General features: G+C 43.8%; 2 protein-coding genes across 2 annotated transcripts in view; one reads left to right on the top strand and one right to left on the bottom strand.

Moving 5' to 3' along the window:
- The window catches only part of EIF3H (eukaryotic translation initiation factor 3 subunit H), an 88,885-nt gene extending 77,087 nt beyond the window's left edge, over positions 1–11,798 (bottom strand). The window contains exon 1 of the mRNA XM_058175038.1: positions 11,641–11,798. Within this exon, the coding sequence (XP_058031021.1) occupies positions 11,641–11,757 (117 nt within the window). The 5' untranslated portion in view covers positions 11,758–11,798. The remainder of the gene's footprint in view (positions 1–11,640) is intronic.
- A 1,013-nt stretch (positions 11,799–12,811) lies between these two features.
- Positions 12,812–19,247, top strand: UTP23 (UTP23 small subunit processome component). Its single transcript, XM_058175039.1, has 3 exons — positions 12,812–13,196; positions 15,812–15,986; positions 18,301–19,247. The coding sequence occupies exons 1-3, from the start codon at positions 13,009–13,011 to the stop codon at positions 18,679–18,681; spliced, it is 744 nt and encodes a 247-aa protein (XP_058031022.1). The 5' UTR covers positions 12,812–13,008; the 3' UTR covers positions 18,682–19,247.
- Positions 19,248–23,440: the final 4,193 nt, after the last annotated feature.

Here is a 23,440-nt window from a genome sequence, read left to right as displayed (position 1 = left end):
AGCAATTCAGAGAGAAAGTTTCTGCTTGACTAATCATAAAGTAGAAGCTGTTTCATTAAGCAATCTCTTCTAGATTTGAATAGGCAAAGAAGATTTTTTTTTTAACTATAAGATGAGAAAATGAGAAATGTTACCATCACAGTGCAAGAGTAATCCTGACACAGAAACTGCGAAGACCCCTTACAGAAATGTTTCTGGAATATGTGCCCTTGGAAATTAGTTCTTTGAGCTGCTACAAAAATGAGTTTTCAGTATCATTATCTACAGAGGTGGTATTCAGCCGGTTCATACCAATTCGGGCAAACTGGTAGCAGGGATCACTGGTGGACACGCCCGCCCCCCGCCCCGGTGCTATGCTGTCCTATTTAGCCACGTTTTCAAGGCCGGACACATGCATGGAAGGCGCATGCACAAAGCACACAAGGCACGCGCACGAGCAAAGTGCATGTGAAGAAGGTGCGCCTGCGTGCAAAGCGAGTATGCGTACGCATGGCAAACCAGTGATAAAAATATGTGAAACCCACCTCTGATAATCTACAGAGTTGTCAAAATGAACATGCTGATAGCAGCTTTGTCTGATTTGATGCCACCAGATGGAAGTCACCAGAGATTTCTGCAATCACAGAATCACTGAACTGGAAAGAGCTATCAAGCCCGATGCTCTCTACCCTCAAGCAGCTATTCGGATTAACAACATACACCTTAGAGATGATTTTCAGGCTTTGCCTGAATGCATCCAGTGATGGAGGCTTGTTCACTTTTCTAGGTAACTGGTTCCACCAATTATAACTCTCATTTACAGCCTCAATCATTCCCAGCAACATGTTTAGTGGAAGGCTGAGTCAGAACAGTGGAATTGAGAACTTCCAGTTAAACTTTTGCTGTTGTTGTTAGTTGTGAAGTCATGTCCGACCCATCGTGACTCCATAGATAATGTTCCTCCAGGCCTTCCTGTCCTCTACCATCCTCTAGAGTCCATTTAAGCTCATGCCTACTGCTTCCGTGACTCCATCCAGCCGCCTCATTCTCTGTTGTCCCCTTCTTCTTTTGCCCTCAATCGTTCCCAGCATTAGGTTCTTTTCCAGTGAGTCCTTCCTTCTCATTAGGTGGCCAAAGAATTTGAGTTTCATCTTCAGGATCTGGCCTTCTAAAGAGCAGTCAGGGTTGATTTCCTCTAGGACTGACCGACTTGATCACCTTGCAGTCCAAGAGAGGAGTCTTCTCCAGCACCACAGTTCAAAGGCCTCAACTCTGAACTAAGAAACCGTTTTTTGACTGCTTTCTTTCTTTGTTACTTTGAACCCAGCAGCATATAGAATTCTGAATGCGTACTTCTTTTGCATTACTCTTTAAAATATCTAACAAATATTTACTGTACCTGACTATTTCTAACTATTAGGCTGAATATGCAATTATCCCGCTCCACCATTTTAACCTTAAGCATGTGTCTTAAATTAAGCTGACAAAATAGGCCCTTATCAAAGACAACTCGACCATATTTTCCACATGGTAGGTCAGATAACTTGACAAATTGTCAAAACTGACAACTTACCGGTAGCATTGAGCTACCAAGTCTAATAGTTTCACCACCAATCAGAACTCTTTAAGGGCAAAACATGACAATAAGTACCACTCTTGGAACAGGGACTCTCCATCATAAGGTAAATTTGCATAAATCTGGAGGAAAAATAGTACACAGCAAAAATTCACAAAGCTGAGGAGGAATGCATACAACCCACTTCGGCAACCTTTTCAAGGTTTCAAAAAGTCTGTACAGGGAGCATTTGATTTACGACCACAATTGAGCCTAAAACCTCTCTTGCTAAGTGAGACAATTTTAAATGAATTTTGCCCCATTTTACAATCTTTCTTGCCACAGTTGTTAAGTGAATCACTGCAGTCATTAAGTTAGTAACATGGTTGTTAATTGAATCTGGCTTTCGCACTGACTTTGCTTGTCAGAAGGTCACAAAAGGTGATCATATGACCCCAGGACATTGCAACTGTCATTAATGCAGGCTAGTTGCCAAGCATCTGATGGGCTTTTTTTTAAAAAGAAAAAAGAAACTGGTGTCAGGGTTCCAAGGAACATCCCCAATGAAATAAAGCTCTGAGGCTTGACGTTCCTCAAAGTTCCAATTTATTAGAGATGTCCTGTTGGCACAGCTGGGAAAACCCGAAACTGAAAGCTTCCAGGTTTTCCACACCCAGTTGACAGTTCACAGCCCTGCCCCACACCCACAAGTTCATCACATTGTCCAATCAACTCTTCACCCTCAATTGGATACAGTCTTCAGGCAGTCTCCATCGGACGCAGGCAAAAGTCCTTGAATACGGAATGTTGTTATGACTCTATCGCTCCAACAACAACCCCCTCCCAACTTCCCCAGCTAAAACATGTGGCAGTTAAGAAGCAGAAAGAAAATTGCCTTCCAAAACTGACAACTGGATTTCTTCAAACTGGGCCAAAAAATTCAGTGATAAGTTAAAAGCAGTGTTTCACAACCTTGAGAACTTTAAGATGTTGGGACTAAAAATCCCAGAATTCCTCAGAAAGGCTTTTGGAATTCTGGGAGTTGAAATTCATATATCTTAAACTTCCCAAGGTTGAAAAAGTCAGAGTTAAAGTATAATTGATATCCAAAACTGCCAAGATAGAGCAGTTATATTACCCAAGAGACATAAACATTAGTATTGGTATTTCTTCAAGCCACTAATGAAGACAAGCAGAATATTTCAGGAATAACAAAGAATTAGAATTTCAGTCATCAATAGCTGCAATCTCTTATACTCCTGGAATGCTAGATTCAGTATTCATGAGTGATTGCTACTTGCTCATTAAAACATGACTCTCTGTGTTCCCAGCAGCTCCATGTATAACAATTTAGAAAAGACAGCTAAATGTGGTAGCAGTTAACCTTACCATTCTTCAACAAGCCATTTTTCAAATGGACTCTAGCTGAATTTCTAGTGTCATTTTAAATTTAGAGAAGAGAGCCTGAACAGGGGAATCATAAATCTGATACACATATTTGATCTTCAGAAATTATTGGTCTGAGGGGAGAAAAAAGCAAGTGACTTTATCTGAAGCATTCACTTTATGAATCTTAAATGTGAGTATCCCAACTTCATCGCAGACATTTTTCAAAACTTGGGAAATACATTTAAGACATTAGCTATCCTATTTTTCTTTAAACCTAACAGCAGCTTAAATTCTGAAATAATTGCCAAAATATTATGTTACGATGTAGCAGCATGTCTTTTTAATTTCTGTGTTCAACTCTCCTCCCTATATGGTCCAAAACCAGGATTCCCAAGAGTCTACATGTCCTCTAAATCAGTGGTACTCAACCTTTCCAACTCCACAGACTGGCAGTGTTGGCGGCATCAGAGGAGGGGGGATGATTTTATGCACAACCTAGATCCCACGCATGTGCAAAGTGCAAGATTCACGCGCTCGCCCACCGCTTGCACAGCCCAGTTCACAATGGGCCATGGACCAGTACTGGTCCAAGGCACAGGGGTTGAAGATTCCTTCTCTAAATATGTAAATTTCCCACCACAAAAGAATTTCTTTTCTTTTATTAACTCAAGCAAAACATAAATGCAGAAAGAACACACATCTTAAGATCACGTGCAACACAAAATCAGTGTTTCAGTGATACATGAATATGCTGCAGTAATTTATCTAAAATATTTATAGACTTTTTAGAGTCTATCGGCAGCTTCCAATATATGCAATGTTTTAAAGTAATGCATCACAAAAGCACAGTTAAATAGACAAGTATGATGAGCTATAATAAAAGGGTGATTAAGTTTACAATCAAATCAATTATTATAACCTATAATCATACCCCATACAATAATCCAAAAAGATTCTTATCCAATGTAAGGCCAATGCAGACAAATGGGTCTTTACAGCTTGTTGAATTGCCTTCAATGTTACAGCAATGTGCATGCCAACTATGGCTGTTTGAACACTAATGACCACAGCATTTTCCTAGCACAATCCAGCTGTCACTGATGTGATTTAAAATCTGTTCTCAGTATTTTTGGTGCTCAAGTCAGTAGGAGGGAAATGATGTACAAAAATATCTAGAGATCTCATCCTAAAAGATTCTGTCTGTTATGCCCAGGCCACTAAAAACTGTTCATCGTTGACAAGGGAGCATTACTTCATCAGTCTAATCAGTAAAGGTAGTCCTTGGCTTCTGACTGGTTGTTTAGTGAACATTCAAAGGTACGATGGGTCTTTAAAAAGTAACATGACACAAATTCAACAGTCTGATAACTGGGCCCACTCTGCAATCACATGGGCCTGGAAGCTAATTTGTATGAAGAACAGTCAAGGACTGGGTATGTTTAGTTTAATGAAGAGAAGACTTTCCAATGGCTGCCACAGGGAAAAGGACCAAGATTTATTCTCCATAGAACATGAAGTTAGGACAAGAAGCAATGGGTGAAAACTTGTCAGAGGGAGATCCAAACTGTAAATGAAGAGGAATTTCCTGATAGTGAAAACTATCAAGCAACAGCTTAATGGAACAGCTTTTTAATTCACCCCCAGGCGTTGAAGGGTGCTCCGTCACTGGAGGTTTTAAAGAAAATATTGGACATCCAATATTTAAGCCAGGGTGGAGCAGTGGTTAGAATGCAGTATTGCAGGCTAATTCTGCTGACTGCCAACAGTTTGGCAGTTCCAGTCTCACCGGCTCAAGGTTGACTCAGCCTTCCAAAGACAGTAAAACGAGGACCCAGATTTTGGGGGGCAATATGCTGACTCTGTAAACCACTTAGAGAGGGCTGTAAAGCACTGTAAGGTGGTATATAAGTCTAAGTGTTATTGTTATTTGCAGAGATGGTATGAGGACATTTGTCTTGGGCAGTGGATTAGACTAGAAGACCTTCAAGGTTTCTTCCGACCTAATGATTCTATAGTTCTATAGAATCTACCGTATTTTTCAGAGATAAGACGTACCTTTTTCCCCCCTAAAAGGGGGTGAAAATTTGGGTGTGTCTTATACACCGAATGTAGCCCTGCCCACCCACTGGCCCCTACCCTTTGGCCTCTGCCTCCCAGCAATTTATCTCCTTGCAGCAAGCAGCAAGAAGAAACAGCCCACTTCAGCTTCAGCACAGCCTAATTAGCACAAGTTGATTGTCCATTGGATCGGCCTCCCGACTCTCAGCTGTTTCAGGCTGCAGGGATTGCCATTACTTATTGCTGCATGGGCCCTGCTGCTTGCTGCAAGGAGGTCAATTGCTGGGAGCAGATTTTTTTTTCTTGTGCTAATCAAGCTATGCTGAAAACGAACATGAAAGTAAAGCAGGCTATTTGCTGTTTGCTGCAGGCAAAATTGCTGGGAGGCAGAGGCGGATTTCTTTTTCTTCTTTTCCTCACCAAAAAAGGTAGGTGCGTCTTATAGTCTGGAGCATCTTATACTCCAAAAAATACAGTACTTCTTTTGCCTGACTTCCTGAGAAAATATGTTTTTATTCTAGTTTGCTGAGTAAGCTATAACTGACTTCACACACTTGCCACTGGCTGGGGAATTCTGGAAGTTGAAGTCCGCCCACCTTAAAGTCACCAAGGGCTGAGAAACACTGCTCTATGTTAAATGTCTATGGAGACTCTCACTCAACAAGGTCATGATTGCCCCAAAGGTGCTTTTTTTCAAGAGGCAATTGGACTTTCTGGTTTTTCTTTGAAAACATTTCGTTTCTCATCCAAGAAGCTTCTAAAGATAAATCTCCAGGTAGACTCAACAACTCGCTAAAAGAATATGTTGTAGACCGGAGATAGATGATGTCGTATCCCTCTCCTTCTGTTGAGAGAGGGCTGTTCAATTTTGACACAGATGCCCTCTTTGACTCCTCTTTCAAACCGGCAATCCCCTCTGTCCAAAATGTGGACATTGCTGTCTGCAGGGAGTCTAAATCCTTCCATTCCCCACCATCCAGTCAGAGCTGAATAGCAATAGCACTTACTTCATAGTGCTTTTACAGCTCTCTCTAAGCGGTTTACAGAGTCAGCATATTTTCCCCAACAATCTGGCTCCTCAATTTACCAGCCTTGGAAGGATGGAAGGCTGAGTCAACCTTGAGCCTGTTGGGATTCGATCTGCCAAACTGCTGGCAGCCAGCAATCAGCAGAAGTAGTCTGCAGTACTGCACTCTAACCACTGCGCCACCGAAGAAGCTTCTTAGATGAGAAGCGAAATGTCTTCAAAGCCCTACCTGATATGCTCAGTGTACATTAAAAAAAATGCATTCATCAAGAATTATAACATACAACACTTAGTGATAGTCATAGGATATTAGAATAGAATAGAATAGAATAGAATAGAATTTTATTGGCCAAGTGTGATTGGACACACAAAGAATTTGTCTTGGTGCATATGCTCTCAGTGTACATAAAAGAAAAGATACGTTCATCAAGCTAAATAAGCAATCAAATCATACTAGGAAACTAAATACTGCACGAGTCAAAAAGAGGACTGTAAAACTATTTACAGACCCCTCGCATCCTGGATATAAATTGTTTCAACTCCTACCTTAAAAACGACACTATAGAGCACTGCACACCCGAACGACGAGACAAAAGAACAGTTTTTTCCCCAAACGCCATCAACTCTGCTAAACAAATAATTCCCTCAACACTGTAAAACTATTCACTAAGTCTGCATTACTATTAATATTAATCTTCTCGTTGTTCCTATCACTCATCTCCTCCCACTTACGACTGTAACTTGTTGCTGTATCTTTATGATTTATATTGTTTCCTAGTATGATTTGATTGCTTATTTGTACCCCATGACTATCATTAAGTGTCGTATCTTATGATTCTTAACAAATGTATCTTTTCTTTTTATGTACACTGAGAGCACATGCACCAAAGACAAATTCCTTGTGTGTAAAGAATTCTAATCTAATCTAATCATTGTGTTATATCATTAAGTGTTAAATTTCTACCTTATGGCTATCACTAAGTGTTGCAAGTGTGGTATCTTGATGAAAGTATCTTTTCTTTTATGTACACTGAGAGCATATGCACCAAGACAAATTCCTTGTGTGTCCAATCACACTTGGCCAATAAAATTTTTATTCTATTCTAACCTAAATAAAACAATATAAATCGTAAAGATGCAAGCAACAAGGTTATAGTCATAAGTTTATCAAGGGCCATTATCAAGGGCCGGCCTCAATGACGGGTCTTGGGACCCACAGAGGTGGCATGCGAAAAAAAAGAGCCTTTGGGGTTTTTTAGATAGGGCTTTTTTAAGGGGTGGGAGGGGTAGGGCGGGTGTTGGGGGTAGCCCGTCGGGTGGGGAGCCAGTCCTTGCGCGTGCTCGCGACGGTTCTTTAATGGGTTCGGAGGTTAGGGGGGGAGATTGCGTTCCTGCTGGTGAGGGTGGTCTGATTTGCACGGTAAGTGGGAGGGGCAGATATGGCGGAAGGGGGGGACCATATCGTTTTGGGGGGGCGCGCGGTCGATGTTTGCAGGCGATCGCGCGCCCCGATCCCCCGTCCTTTTCCCGTTCCCCGGATGGTCAAGACCCTCAGAGCCTGGGCCTTCGGCTGATGTTATGCAACGCACGGTCCGTAGTCAATAAGGCCCCCCTAATACACGATCTTATTCAGGGGGCCGCTGCGGACCTTATAGGCATTACGGAAACCTGGCTGGGCACGGAAGGGGGTGTGCCCCTTGTTGAGATGTGCCCGCCGGGTTTCCGTGCATTCCATCAGCCAAGGGCCCAGGGTAGGGGTGGAGGGGTGGCGGTTGTGATTAGAGAGAGCCTAGAGCCGAGGGAGACCACTGTACCTCAGATTGCTGGGTGCGAATCCCTCTTTGTGAGATGGGGTCATAGGTGTCAGGTGGGATTACTGATCGCGTACCTGGCTCCTTGCTACGTGACAGTCGCCCTGCCCGAGCTCCTGGAGGTGCTGGCCGGGGTGGCAGTTGAGACCCCCAGACTTTTAGTCATGGGGGACTTTAACTTGCCATCTTCCGGCTCGTCATCGACAGCAGCTCGGGAGTTCATGGCTTCCATGACGGCCTTGGACCTGACCCAAGTAGTTGATGGCCCTACTCACATTGGGGGTGGCACTCTGGACTTGATTTTTGTCTCTGGTCAGTGGTTGAGAGATCTGGACTTGAAGGAAATAGTCATTGAACCTTTGTCATGGTCAGATCACTCTCTTCTTCGCCTGGACTTTCTGACCGCTACTCCCCACCGCAGGGAGACGGAGCCGATGCGTTGGTTCCGCCCCAGGCGCCTGATGGACCCGGAGGGGTTCCGGACGGAGCTTGGGCCATTCCCTGAGGGTCTGGCTCACGGCTCGGCTGAGGAACTTGTTGCGGCCTGGGAACGGGCCGCGGCGGGGGCCTTAGACCGAGTCGTGCCTTTGCGGCCTCTGACCCGGCGCAGGTCCCAACCAGCTCCTTGGTTCTCCGAGGAGCTGAGGGATGAAGCGCCAGAGAAGACGCCTAGAGAGTTCCTGGAGGTCTAGCTGCTCGAGGCTGATCGACACTAGTGAAGTCCTATACTAGGACTTACCTAGTGGCATTGAGGGAAGCGAGGCGTAGCTACGCCTCCTCATTGCATCGGCAGATAACCGCCCAGCCGCCCTGTTTCGGGTGACTCGCCTCCTTTACATCAGGGGAGCGGGATGACCCGCTGCAGGACGTGCTGAGGAGTTTAACGGTTATCTATACGATAAAATCGCTCAGCTTCGGGATGGTCTGGACCAGAATTGTAGTGACGCGGTGAGACGGCTGAGGCGGCCTTGGTGACATTTTATGGGATGAGTTTGACCCTGTGGCTCCGAGGACATGGACAGGTTGTTGGGTAGGTTGAATGCCACCACGTGTTCACTGGACCCGTGCCCCTCCTGGTTGGTGCTGGCCACTCAGGAGGTGACACGAGGCTGGCTCCAGGCAATTACAGCGCTTCCTTGGTGGAGGAGTCTTCCGCCGCCTTGAAAGAGGCGGTGGTGAGACCCTCCTCAAGAAGCCTTCCTGACCCGCTGTTTTAGGTAATTATCGTCCGGTCTCCAACCCGCCGCGCGAAGGTTGTAGAGAGTATGGTGGCATATCAGTTTCCCCACACCTGGATGAAACTGTCTATCTAGACCTGCTCCAGTCCGGCTTCCGCCCGTTACAGCACTGAGACGGCTTTGGTCGCGTTGGTGGATGATCTCTGGAGGGCCAGGATAGGGATGTTCCTCTGCCCTGGTCCTGTTAGACCTCTCAGCGGCTTTTGATACCATCGACCATGGTATCCTGCTGCGCCGATTGGGGGATTGGGAGTGGGAGGCACCGCTTATCGGTGGTTCTCCTCCTATCTCTCCGATCGGTCGCAGACGGTGTTGACGGGGGCAGAGGTCGGCCCGCGCGCCTCACTTGTGGGTGCCGCAGGGTCGATCCTCTCGCCCCTTTTGTTCAACATCTATATGAAGCCGCTGGGTGAGATCATCAGTGGCTTCGGTGTGAGGTACCAGCTGTACGCTGATGACACCCAGCTGTACTTTTCCACACTGGGCCACCCCAACGAAGCTATCGAAGTGTTGTCCCGGTGCTTGGAGGCCGTACGGGTCTGGATGGGGAGAAACAGGCTCAAGCTCAATCCCTCCAAGACAGAGTGGCTGTGGATGCCGGCATCCCGGTACAGTCAGCTGAGTCCTCGGCTGACTGTTGGGGGCGAGTCATTGGCCCCGATGGAGGGGGTGCACAACTTGGGCGTCCTCCTGGATGAACGGCTGTCTTTTGAAGATCATTTGACGGCCGTCTCCAGGAGAGCTTTTTACCAGGTTCGCCTGGTGCGCCAGTTGCGCCCCTTTCTAGACCGGGATGCCCTATGCACGGTCACTCACGCCCTCGTGACGTCTCGCCTGGATTACTGCAATGCTCTCTACATGGGGCTCCCCTTGAAGGGCATCCGGAGGCTGCAGTTAGTTCAAAATGCGGCTGCGCGGGTTATAGAGGGAGCCCCTCGTGGCTCCCGTATGACACCTATCCTGCGCAGACTGCACTGGCTACCTGTGGCCTTCCAGGTGCGCTTCAAGGTGTTGGTAACCACCTTTAAAGTGCTCCATGGCATAGGGCCGGGTTATCTACGGGACCGCCTACTGCTACCGAATACCTCTCACCGACCTGTGCGCTCTCACAGAGAGGGACTCCTCAGGGTGCCGTCAGCTAGACAGTGTCGTCTGGCGTCGCCCAGGAAGGGCCTTCTGTGGGGCTCCCACCCTCTGGAACGAACTCCCCCCAGGACTCCATCAACTTCCGGACCTCCGAACCTTCCGTCGCGAGCTCAAGACGCATTTATTCATTTGTGCAGGACTGGCTTAGATTTTAAATTTAGATTTTAAATTTATAGATTTTTAAATTCACAGGGGTTTAAATTTGGTTTTAAGATTTATATTTATATTTTTAATATTTGGCATTAGAATAAGTTTTTTAATTAATTATTTATTTATTTATTTATTTATTATTCGAATTTATATACCGCCCTATCTCCCAAAGGACTCAGGGCGGTTCACAGGCATATAAAACATCAATATCAATATACAAATTAAAATAATCCTTAAAAAACTTATTCTAGCGCCCGAATTATTAAAAATAGAGATATAAATATTAAATATAAATATTAAAATCAATTTAAAACCCCTCTAAATTTAAAAATCTAAGCCAGTCCTGCACAGATGAATAAATGTGTCTTGAGCTCGCGACGGAAGGTTCGAAGGTAATAATAGTTATTTTAATTGTATATAAATGTTTTATGTGCCTGTGAACCGCCCTGAGTCCTTCGGGAGATAGGGCGGTATACAAATTTGAATAAATAAATAAATAAATAAATAAATAAATAAATAAAGTGGGAGGAGATAGGTAATAGGAAGGATAGAAAATAGAAAATAGAATAGAATTTATTGGCCAAGGATGAGAAGAAGAATAGTAATACAGTCTTAGTTAATAGTTTGAAAGAATTGTGGGAATTAGTTGTTTAACAGATGGCATTCGGGGAAAAAATTGTCCTTGTGTCTAGCTCAGTGGTGGGATTCAGCCAGTTCGCACCACTTCCGGAGAACCGGCTGTTAACTTTGTGAGCAGTTTGGCAAACTGGTTGTTGGAAGAAATCATTAGGGTAGAGAACCGGTTGCTAAATTACTTGAATCCCACCACTGGTCTAGTTGTTCAGGTGTGCAGTACCCTATAGCAGGGGTCTCCAACCTTGGCAACTTTAAGCCTGGAGGACTTCAACTCCCAGAATTCCCCAGCCAGCTTTGTGTGTTTATAAAGCTTTGCTAGCCGATGAATTCTGGGAGTTGAAATCCACCAGGCTTAAAGTTGCCAAAGTTGGAGACCCCTGTTCTCTAGCATCGTTTTGAGGGTAGAAGTTGAAACAATTTATGTCCAGGGTGTGAGGGGTCTGTAGATATTTTCACAGCCCACTTTTTTTATTTTTTTATTTATTTCATCCCTCTCTCAAGGAACCTCGTGTAAAAAAGGGCTCTGCTGCCTTTTCACCCGAGTTAAACGGGGCTACCGAAGCAGGATGCTGAAGCGGATGGCTGAAACCAAAAAAAATCCCCACCAAATAGCCCATCCCCATCCCTGCCGGGTTTGTCCCTTTCGCTTACCAGGCCGTCGATCTGCACTTGCTTTACCGCCGAGTCCCCCGGGCTCGATTTGCCTTTGGCTTTCCCGCTAACGACCGCGGGAGCTCCGGCTCCGCTTCCTTCCTTACGAGACGCCATGGCAAAAAGAAGCGGCGAGCACACACGGCTCCGGGAAGGGAAGGAGGGTGGGGGAGCGTTGCGCCGAACAGGATCTTCCGGGTAACGCTACGGGAAACAAGATATCAGAAAAGAAGGTTCCGCTTTTGCAGAAGCCTCAAATGTCAGTTTAAACCAGTCTTTTGGATAGGAGAGACCGTGCTGATTTCTCAGCGATAGAGCAGGGATCTCCGACCTTGGCAACTTTAAACCTGATGGACTTCAACTCCCAGAATTCCCCAGCCAGATTTGTGTGTCTACAAAGCTTTGCTGGCTGAGGAATTCTGGGAGTTGAAGTCCTCCAGGCCTAAAAAGTTACCAAGGTTGGAGACCCCTGCGATAGAGGATCTGGTTGCGCCCCATAAATTATTAAAATTATTAAAATGCAGGATGCGAGAAAATCTGCCTATGTGGTCGCTAAGAGTGGGAAATCACTTAAAGGCACTCCGATTTGGAGCACAATATGTTTCGTTTACACGATTCCGGCAGTTCATTTAACCAGCAGTCCCATCTGGGCCCATCAGTCTTTTAAAAGTGATTATGAACTAAAGAAAAACTTCCAAGGGACAGCCCTTTGAATCCCCCTTCCCCTCCACAAAAAAACCGTGGCCTTTTCTCCGTATATTGAGATTGCAATTCTCAACATAGAAGAATTATCTTCTAGCATGGTTATAATGATTTTATTCGTTTTGGGAAGTGCACAATATTTTCTTTTTGCTGCAAGAAGGAAGGGTGCTACTCTTCAGAAATGAATCTAACGGATATCGCTGTTACCCTTGCCAATGTCAGAGCCAAATTTAATAGCCCAGTTTTAGATAATGTATCTGCCCCCAATTGCCTGGGGCAATAACGTACAACAGAATAATAATAATGATGCCACCCACTAAAAATACCAAAATAATAATTGCTCTGCTTTCAATTACCAACAGAAAAATTATACTTTTAAAACTTTATTTTATTGAATACAGAATGCATTGCGGATGTGTTTATTTTTTATGAGCACTTTACAATTTTCTGCGCCCAGCAGCTTTTCATCTGAATTCTTGCAGCCTGGTTCTTAATTGTTATCAGAACCGTTCCCCACGTGTTTCAGACAGGAACACACTGCGCATGCGTCAGCGTGGTCTCTCCTTCCGTTAAAGGAACCAGCCAAACTTCCGGTTAAAGAGAGGTAGAGGGCTGCCTGCTTTTTGTGAGGTCTTCTCGTATGTTTGCGCTCCTTCGGCTCCCGTTATGAAGATCACCCGGCAGAAGCATGCCAAGAAGAACATGGGCTTCTACAAATACAATTTTGGTTTCCGGGAGCCTTTCCAGGTGCTGGTGGACGGCACCTTCTGCCAGGCTGCCCTGCGCAACAAGATTCAGATACGCGAGCAGTTACCGGGTTACCTGGCCGGAGCCACGCAACTCTGCACGACGCGGTGAGGGAGGGTAATGGGGGGGGAAAGCACGCCTCGATTGGCTGCGAGGGACGAGTGACAGGAGCGCGAGACACGCTGCAAAACTGCGCACGCACGCTCTGTTCCTTGCATGGATGGGCGGGTGGGCCGGATGGAGCGCGCGAGCGCTTCCAAGCAGCGTGGCCTGGGATTGGCTGATGGGAGAGATCCGCGCGACAGGGGCGGGACGGTGGTTGCCGGCCAACGGTTAATGACGCGCGGGCGGGGGGGGGCTACTCGCAGAAGTCCTTGCGAGGCGGCGAAAGGAGTATGGGGGGGGGCAAGGATCATGCGCTGATTCAGCAGCAATGCCGCTTGTCGGCAGTTCGGCGGTTCGAATCCCTAGTATAGGTCTCCTGCGTTGAGCAAGGTGTTGGACTAGATGACCTCTAAGAACCCTTCCAACTCTGTTATTGCTATTATTATAGCAAGATCCTTCTCTAGATTTAATATAATATAACAACAGAGTTATATTTTACAAGAAGAGTTCTCCATTCCTCTGAAAACAACAAAATACCTTATCCCACCAGACTTGAAATCCTAGGCTTAGAAAACTTGGAACTCCGTCGCCTTCGACAAGACCTAAGCTTAACTCACAGAATCATCTATTGTAATGTCCTTCCTGTTAAAGACTACTTCAGCTTTAATTGCAATAATACTAGAGCAACTAATAGATTTAAACTTAATGTCAACCGCTTTAATCTAGATTGCAGAAAATATGACTTCTGTAACAGAATCATCAGTGCTTGGAATACTTTACCTGACTCTGTGGTCTCTTCCCATAATCCCAAAAGTTTTATCCAACTTAACAATCTGGTTACCAATTTAACAACTGCAGTGATTCACTTAACAACTCTGGCAAGCAAAGTCATAAAATGGAGGCAAAATTAACAGCAGAAATGTTGGGGTCAATTGTGGTTGTAAATCGAAGACTACCTGTACAGGCAAAGGAGAAGAATAACTGGAGAGGAGGAGAAATCAGGTGGAAAAGGAGATTATATTAATTTTCTTGGCATCCATGTTGGAAATTAAAGCAAAAAAAATTCTTAGGCCTGCCTGTGCATAAAATTACTTTTTCCAGAGCCCGAAAAAATGATTTTCACTTGCAATATTTTTCCAACAAATCTTTATTTTCAAAAACCTATGCTAGGAATAATGTATAATGGGCAACAATGTGTTCTTCATATTTCCCATAGAAGTGTATGATGACTTTCATCTATTGACTACAGTGATCACTATTTGAAGGGAATGCTTTGAAGCCAGTTGCTAAAAATCAGGAAATAAAAATAACCTAATTCTAGGCTATCAAATATGTTGGTAGATGAGGGAAAGAAAGAAGCAGCCAATATACAAGGTCACAATACTGAACGTTCGAATGACTATTGTGAAAAATTCCCAAGACACACAAAAAACCAGACAATATTTCATTTTAAAGCTTTATCTGCCTGTTCTTTTAACCAGGTGTTTGGTAACCCTAATGTTAAAGGACAGAGTATAGATGTTAATAACAAAGTGCCTATGTTGGGAACATGTGTCAAGCAAGCATGTGGAAGCAGTAACAGGATGCAAGTTGTGCAAAACAATGGGACTTGCCTCTTGATGCTCCTTCCATCTTCTAGTCTGTTTTGACACCTTCCCACCTGCACCGTCACATAAAAGTCACTGGTCAATTTTTTTCATAATGTCCCATCCTACTTAGTGAGGCATCCTGGGAGTGAGTTATATTTGAATGTTTTTATTGCATATACAGTATCCCACATTTAGGGGGATTCAAGTTGATGTACAAACTCTCCCTGCTCCCATTTTCCCCACAGCAAAATGCTTTGTTCTTACAACAATAATCCTGTGAGATATTTTGGGCTGAAATAGGGTGACTGGCTCAAAGTCACCCAGTGATCAGAAGATAGTATCACGCTGTGTTACTATGTTACATATATACTAAGTAACACATTGATTTCATATCAATTACTTGATGTCCATTGAACCTGAGCAACTTGTAAATTCAAAAACAAAAGTGTTCCTTGATATATGTTTGTTCTTTATTTAAATACTTACATGCTACTCAAATTAAACCCTAGGTAGTTCACAACCCAAGAATAAAAAACATGTATAAACAATAAAAGAAAAGCAGTAAAACCAAAAACAGATGAAAGAGATCACGTAATGAAATCATATTTGATGTATGGGTTTTTTTGTTTTTTCATTTCTGGATGTATTTCTGCCTTTCAGTGCAGACCTATGTATTTAATTTCATGGGAATATATTTAACTTCCTCCATGTATATTTTAATTTCATTTTATCTTAAAGTGTAAGAAATAGAAGTAGTCATTGCTTAGCGATCACTTGTTTGGCAACCATTCAAAGTTACGACAATGTTTCGGCCACACCTTGCAGTTGTGGCATCTCCACAATCATGTCATCATGATTTGGATGTTTATCCGGAGTTAGTTGGATTCTACCTTAAGTCCAAAAAGACATTGGTACCTACCATTTGTGAGCCGATTTGTTTATAGATGTAGACTTTTAATATAATTAAGCTTATTAAAAATACAAAATAAAGTTTTGTGCTTCTTTTTCTTACCATATTTCCCTTTTAGATGTGTGTTAAAAGAATTGGAATGCTTGGGGAAAGAGTTGTATGGTGCAAAACTAATTGCACAGAGATTTCAACTTCGCAACTGCTCTCATTTCAAAAATCCAGTGAGTGGTTCAGACTGCCTCTTGTCCATGGTTGAGGATGGTAATCCACACCATTATTTCATAGCTACACAGGTAAATTTATGTCACTTGAACATATATGAATAAAATGTTCTACCTGTGACCTGCACTAAAAATATTCATTTTCTTCTACATAACACCTGGATGAAGATGTCTATCTAGACCCGTTCCAGTCCGGCTTCCGACCCGGATACAGCACGGAGACAGCTTTGGTCGCATTGGTGGATGATCTCTGGAGGGCCAGGGACAAGGGATATTCCTCTGCCCTGGTCCTATTAGACCTCTCAGCGGCGTTCGATACCATCGATCATGGTATCCTGCTGCGCCGGTTGGAGGGATTGGGAGTGGGAGGCACCGTATATCGGTGGTTCTCCTCCTATCTCTCCGACCGGCCGCAGACGGTGTTGACAGGGGGGCAGAGGTCGACCGCGAGGGGCCTCACTTGTGGGGTCCCTCAGGGTCGATTCTCTCGCCTGCTGTTCAACATCTACATGAAGCCGCTGGGTGAGATCATCAGTGGTTTCGGGTGAGATACCAGCAGTACGCTGACGACACTCAGCTGTATTTTTCCACCCCGGACCACCCCAATGAAGCTGTTGAAGTGCTGTCCCGGTGTTTGGAGGCTGTACGGGTCTGGATGGGGAGAAACAGGCTCAAGCTTAATCCTCCAAGACGGAGTGGCTGTGGATGCCGGCACCCCGATTCAGTCAGCTGCAGCCGCGGCTGGCTGTTGGTGGCGAGTTACTGGCCCCAAAGGATAGGGGGGGCAACTTGGGTGTCCTTCTGGATGATCGGCTATCGATTGAGGACCATTTGACGGGCGGCTCCAGGAGGGCCTTCCACCAGGTTCGCCTGGTCCGCAGTTGCGCCTTCCTTGATCGGGATGCCTTATGCACGGTCACTCATGCGCTGCTACCTCTCGCTTGGATTACTGTAATGCTCTCTACATGGGGCTCCCCTGAAGTGCGCCGGAGGCTTCAGTTAGTCAGAATGCAGCTGCGCTGGTGATAGAGGAGCTACACGTAGCTCCCATGTAACACCCCCCCTGCGCAGCCTGCACTGGCTGCCTGTGGCCTCCCGGGTGCACTTTAAGGTGTTGGTTATGACCTTTAAAGCGCTCCATGGCTTAGGACCTGGGTACTTACGGGACCGCCTGCTGTTACCATACGCCTCCCACCGACCCGTACGCTCCCACAGAGAGGGACTTCTCAGGGTGCCGTCCGCCAAACAATGTCGGCTGGTGGCCCCCAGGGGAAGGGCCTTCTCTGTGGGGGCTCCCACACTCTGGAACGAGCTTCCCCCGGGCTTACGCCAAATTCCTGATCTTCGGACATTTCGTCGCGAACTCAAGACTCACCTTTTTATCCGCGCGGGGCTGGCTTAAATTGGGATTTTAAATCTTAAATTTATTAATTTTAAATGGGGTTTTAGTAGAGTAAATTTTAATCATTGGGCTAATTTAAATAAGTTTTTTAAATTGGATTTTAAATTTGTATATTGTATTGCTGGTTTTTATTATGCCTGTACACCGCCCTGAGTCCTTCGGGAGAAGGGCGGTATAAAAATTAAATAAAATAAATAAAAATAAATAAAAATAAATAAATAACCTTGAATAACTCTGTCATTGGACTTTGTTCTGATTTCAAGAAAAAACTCCTCTTGCTGCAATGAATTCACTACTAACCAACTATTTATCTTTAATTGTTAAGGTAATTTGCTGTCCTACTTGTGTTACATTTACATATTGTGATAGCTACTTTACAGCTCTTAGACTTGAAATGTTGTTAGCGGTGGTAAAATCCAAATTTTTTTTCTGTGGGTGTGGCTTGGTGGGCATGGCAGGGGAAGGATATTGCAAAATCTCCATTCCCACCCCACTCCAGGGGAAGGATACTGCAAAATCTCCATTCCCACCTCACTCTGGGGCCATCCAGACGTGGTATTTGCCAGTTTTCTGAACGGCTCAAAATTTCTGCTACCGGTTCTCCAGAACCTGTCAAAACCTGCTGGATTTCATCCCTGGTTGTTAGTTGCGAAGTCATGTCCGATACATCGCGACCCCATGGACAGCGTTCCTCCAGGCCTTCCATCCTCTGGAGTCCATTTAACCTCATGCTTACCGCTTCAGTAACTCCATCCAGCCACCTCATTCTCTGTCGTCCCTTTCTTTTTTTGCCCTCAATTTTTTCCAGCAACTTGAAATATTAGGTTAATAATATTTCAAAAGGTTTAATTAAATTTTAGCAAATTATGGGCTGGGAAATGTAATTAGTGTTTTTTATTGTTCTTTGAAGTGTATTGTGTAGTCTGCACTCATCTGCTTCTTGTAACAGGCTTTTTGTTTTGTGTTTTACTTTTTAAAAAATAGGACCAGCACCTGGCTACAAAAATAAAGAAAAGGCCTGGAATTCCTCTGCTATTTATAATTCAGAATACAATGGTTCTGGACAAGCCTTCCGCCAAATCCTTGGCTTCAATACAAGCAATCCACACAAACCAGCTTATTCCAGAACACCATAAACAAACCATTACTTTTCTGAAAGAGAAACAAGGTCTGGTGAAAACTTCAGAACCCAAAAAAAGAAAGCGGAAAAGGGCTGCTGGGCCAAATCCTCTCAGCTGTCTGAAGAAAAAGAGAAAAACTGAAGAATCCCAACAGTCTTCCACATCTAAGAAAAAGGGAAAACAGAAGCGCAATAAAAGGAAACCAGACACTATGACTGCAGTTGTCCAAGATATGAAAGACTAACATTATTCTGAATAGTTGATGAGCATTTCTGTTTTGCGGACTTTAGATATGTAGTTAATGCTTTTTAAAAAATAAATCATACTTTGTTTTCTAAAAAGAATAGTTTACCATGTATGTCATGTTGATGCCATGTGAAAAGAATTCTACAAATTTTTTTAGCATCTCATTTCAAAGAAATTGTGTGTATATAGGAGGGAGCATACTTCTTCCCTACAGTAGATAAAGGGAAGCTGTATGCGCCTTCCCATATTTAGGTAGACCAGGTTGCTTCAATAGGAGGGAAAAAAACCCCCACTTGATCTTTCCCCTGGTGCAGCTGATAAAGAGGAGAACCTGTGGCTTAGTGGTTAATACATCTGCCTAATATGCAACCAAGCCCAGGATTGAATCCCAGAAGGTTATGGCTAGCTGATGAGAACTAAACAGCTTGAAATAGATCTATACTAGTCTCCCTTTATTTCGTCAGTAAATTTAACACATTATATACATACATACATACATACATACATACATATATATGTAGGTCTTTGGTTATTCGGGTTTTCTCCCGCGTAAAATTGGAAGTGTCTTGGCGACGTTTCGACGAAGCCTCATTCGTCATCTTCAGGCTTCAGCTTCATACTTCTGGGAGCAATGTGTGATTGCAGCTGTTTCTTCCTTTTTAACTGCTAGTGGAGGTTTGAACTGATTGGGTGGGAGCTTGGCTGTGCTCTGATTGGATAGGGGTTTTTTGTGCTCTGATTGGCTGGGTGTGTGTCCTGTTTGGGTAGGGGCTTGGTTGTGCTCAGATTAGTCTGAGTTGCAGGGGGATTTGAGCTGGTGAGCTGCATTGCTGTTGTTTGGCTTCGCGTTCTTGGTCATGCTACATCTTCATGGTGGGTGTCAGTCTGCTGCATGTATGGATTGGAGGGGTTTGAAATGGCTAATGATGCAGCTGAGGACTGGCTTCTGGTCCGTGGTCGTGCTTCATCATCGGTGTGGGTTTGAGTCTGCTTTCCGCGTGGATGTGTGGTGGTGACATGCTGTGTGGCACTAGTGAGAGTGGGTCTTGCGTCATTCTTCATGTTAGGGATTCATTTGTTGATGAGGGCGGGTTTCCAGATGGCTGGTAGGTGGGAGGTATCATCTCGTTTATTCATACTGTGTGGGCATTTTTCTATCTCAATGGCTTCTCTGATTATTCTGTTGTTAAAGTGTTCAGTTTTGGCAATAGTTCTGGTATTTTTAAAGTCAATTTTATGTCCTGTGGCTTTAAGGTGTTGGACCAGGGAAGAAGTTGGTTTCTCTTTTCTGACTGAGTTCTTATGTTCTTCAATGCATGCACTTATTCTTCTGTTGGTTTGTCCGATGTTTGTGGTGCTGCAGGCAGTGCATGGGGTTTCATATACTCCTTGATTTTCTAACTCAGTTTTGTCTTTGGGATTTCTTAGGATGGTGGATATTTTTTGGTTTGTGCAGAATGCTGTCTTGATGTTGTGTTTGTGGAGGATCTTGCTGATTCTGTCTGTGGTGCCTTTTATGTATGGGAGGAGGGCTTTGCCGTTTTCTTGTTCTCTGTCTTGGATTTTGGTGGGGGTTTCTTTATGGATCAGTTTGGTAATTTTATTTCTTTGGAATCCATTGGATGTTAGTATGTTAGTGAGAGTGTGTAGTTCGGTTTCACTCTCACTAACATACTAACGTCCAGTGGATTGCAAAGAAATGATTACCAAACTGATGCAGTTCATGCAGCTCATCAACTCATGCAGCTCATGCAGCTCATCAACTCAAATCCCCCTGCAATTCAGACTAACCTGAGCACAACCAAGCCCCCCACCCACCCAAACAGAACACCCCCCCATCCAATCAGAGCACAGCCAACCCCACCATCCAATCAGAGCACAGCCAAACCCCCAACCAATCAGAACACACCCAAGCTCCCAACCAATCAATTCAAACCCCCACTAGCAGTTAAAAGGAAGAAACAGCTGTGATCACACATTGCTCCTAGAAGCACGAAGCTGTAAACCAGCCTGAAGATGATGAATGAGACTTCGTCAAAACGTCGCCAAGACACTTCCAATTTTACGCGGGAGAAAACCCGAATAACCAAAGACCTACATACAAACAGGCTATAAAGTTAATATGTTTGGTACTTTTCAAAACAGAAGGCACTGTGAGGATGGCAAAATAAGCCTTATATGAAGATGACACCCATGTTAAATTCAGGATAGGGAGATGCTACTAAGATTGCAATCAGAATAAGACAGGATTGAAAGAGATCAGGGATAAGAAAAAGCATTCTAGCCAGCTCTTTTTCTACCCCACCCCTAAGATTTCAGGAGAAGCAGCTGCTTTGAATTGGTTCTTTCTTCAAATGAGAGCAGTAAAAACTACATTATTTCACCTTTGATTTACCTTGCCTTAATCAGGAAATCCAGCCATATTTTTTCTGCTTCTTATGCAATGAAATAACAGCCTCCCGTGCGCCTTTGGCGTTTAGTCCTGCTGGCTACATGACCACAGAGACATCTTCAGACAGCACTGGCTCTTCGGCTTTGAAACAGAGATGAGCACTGCCCCCTAGAGTCGGGAATGACTAGCACTTGTGTGCCTTTACCTTATGCAATGAAATGCAGTTACTTTTTAGATTTAGGAAAGACATACTTGTTTTAAGCATCCAAGAGGCTCGCAGATGTCTCTTTATGCTTTGAATCCCATTTCTCTTTTCAAATTTCCCTGGACTAAAAGAAGCTTATAAATGTGCTTTCTTCAGTTAGAGTAGATTTTCATATGTCTGCTAGAATATTGTTTTAACTTGTATTGATTCTTGGGTGTGGAGAATACCTCTTATATGTCCTGGGAGTTTTTTGAAGGATGGTGCAGAGCTCATTACAATGTAACCATTCAGTGATCTTATTTTCCATGTTTCAATGCTAAAAATTAATGAGCATATTTGAAAAAGATCCTAACTAGAACCATAATGCCTATCTACAAATGTAGCATTTGTACAGTAGGAATACCATGTAGAATACTATTACAAGAACTGGAAAAAAACTGAACAATCACTCTTCTCCAGATGTTTTAGAATTCAGCTTCCATTAGTTCCAGCTAGCATGGTCAATAACAAGGGAATATGGAAAGTTTGGTCTACTGTATTTGACCAAATACCAAATTCTTGACATTTGAAACATCTGAAAAATGTTCCTGCTCTAGGTTATACAGTGGATATAGAAAATCTATATGCCATCATTAAAATGCCAGGTTTTTTGAGATGTAAAAAAAAAATCAGGCCAAGAAAAATCACTTCAGAATTGTTTCTACCTGTAATAACCTATCAGCTGTACAATTCAATTGAAAAACTGAAAATGTTGACTGGGGAAAAAATAAAAAATAGAGTATTGTGGCTGCATAAACGTTCACATCCTCTTATGAGTGACTGATCAAGCCCATTCAGATGTTCTAGTAGGATTTTTCTGACATTTACTCAGTTGCCTTATGGCAAAAGCCATGGTCAATGAAGAGCTTACAAAGCATCAAAGGGATCTCGCGGTTGAAAGATATTAGTTAGGATAAGTGTACAAAAAAAATAATAATAATCCCAAAGCATTGGATATACCAGGGAAGACAGTAATCAACAAATGGAAAAAAAAATATGGCAACAGTGACATTAAGAGCTGGATGTCCCTCCAAAATTGATGAAAAAAACCAGAAAACTGGTCCAAGAGGCTGCCAAAGAGTCCTACAGAAACATTAAAGGAGCTGCAGGAAGTTCTGACAAGTACTGGTTATATACTACATGTGACAATCTTTCTTATATCTGAGCTATGGTGTAGGACAGCTAGATAGAAACCTTTTCTTATAAAGATGAACATCCAAGCCTGGCTACATTTTGCAAAAACCTACATCAAGTCTGACAAAAGCATGTGGGAAAATAAGTTGTCTAATGAAATTGAGTTTAAACTCTTTAGCCGTAATTTGAGAAAATACATTTAACACAAAAGCAACACTGTACATCACCAAAAGTTCACCCATAGTGAAACTTGGTGGTAGCAGCATTATCTTTTGAAGCTTCCTTTAGCTGGAACTGGAGTTTCAGTCAAGGTGGGAATTATGAACAGTTCCAAATATCAGTCAATTTTGGCGCAAAGCCTTCAGCTTCGAACACAGCAACTCAAAGCATGCCTCCAAATCAACAAAAGATTGGCTTCTTTTGAAGACCAAAGTTTTGGAATGGGTCAAGACCTAAATCCAATTTAAAATCTTGGGGTGACCTGAAGAGGACTGTGCACAGATGTCCTCCCCAATCCAATAGATTTGGATCGCTTTTGCAAGAGCGAGCAAAAATTCCCAAGGCAAAGATGGGCCGTGCTGATAGGCTCCTGCCCCCAACAGCTGAAATAAAGTTGCTATCCTGCTGTATGTGCAAATTAATGCATTGTGCTTTTAATATCAGAGGTGGGCTGCTGTCAGTTCAGACCGGCCTCGGGAAAACCAGTAGTTCCGAGCAGCGGCTAGGCCCACTCACCCGCCCCCGCGCTATCCCATCTTATATAATTGCTGTGTTTTTGTTGTGTGCATGTGCAGAAGGCGTGCGAGCAAGCAAAGAACTCACATTTGCCTTATACACTGTAAGCCGCCCTGAGTCTTCGGAGAAGGGCGGGGTATAAATGTAAACAAAAAAAACAAAAAAATTTTTTTCAGTTTCGGGCGAATCGGTTGTTACATTATGTGACGCTTGCCTCTATTTAATATTCCCTCGAATTTCTGATTTCTTACA

The sequence above is a fragment of the Ahaetulla prasina genome, chromosome 3 (assembly GCF_028640845.1).
Source record: "Ahaetulla prasina isolate Xishuangbanna chromosome 3, ASM2864084v1, whole genome shotgun sequence".
NCBI classification, from domain to species: Eukaryota; Metazoa; Chordata; class Lepidosauria; order Squamata; family Colubridae; genus Ahaetulla; species Ahaetulla prasina.
The sequence above is the reverse complement of the archived record's forward strand: the minus strand, read 5'-3'. Positions and strand labels throughout refer to the sequence as shown.

Excerpts from the sequence above, each read along its gene's own strand:
- UTP23 (XM_058175039.1), top strand. The coding sequence starts at position 13,009 with ATGAAGATCACCCGGCAGAAGCATGCCAAGAAGAACATGGGCTTCTAC. Across the intron at positions 13,197-15,811 it reads ACGCAACTCTGCACGACGCG|ATGTGTGTTAAAAGAATTGG; the intron begins GTGAGGGAGGGT and ends TTTCCCTTTTAG. Across the intron at positions 15,987-18,300 it reads ATTATTTCATAGCTACACAG|GACCAGCACCTGGCTACAAA; the intron begins GTAAATTTATGT and ends TTTAAAAAATAG.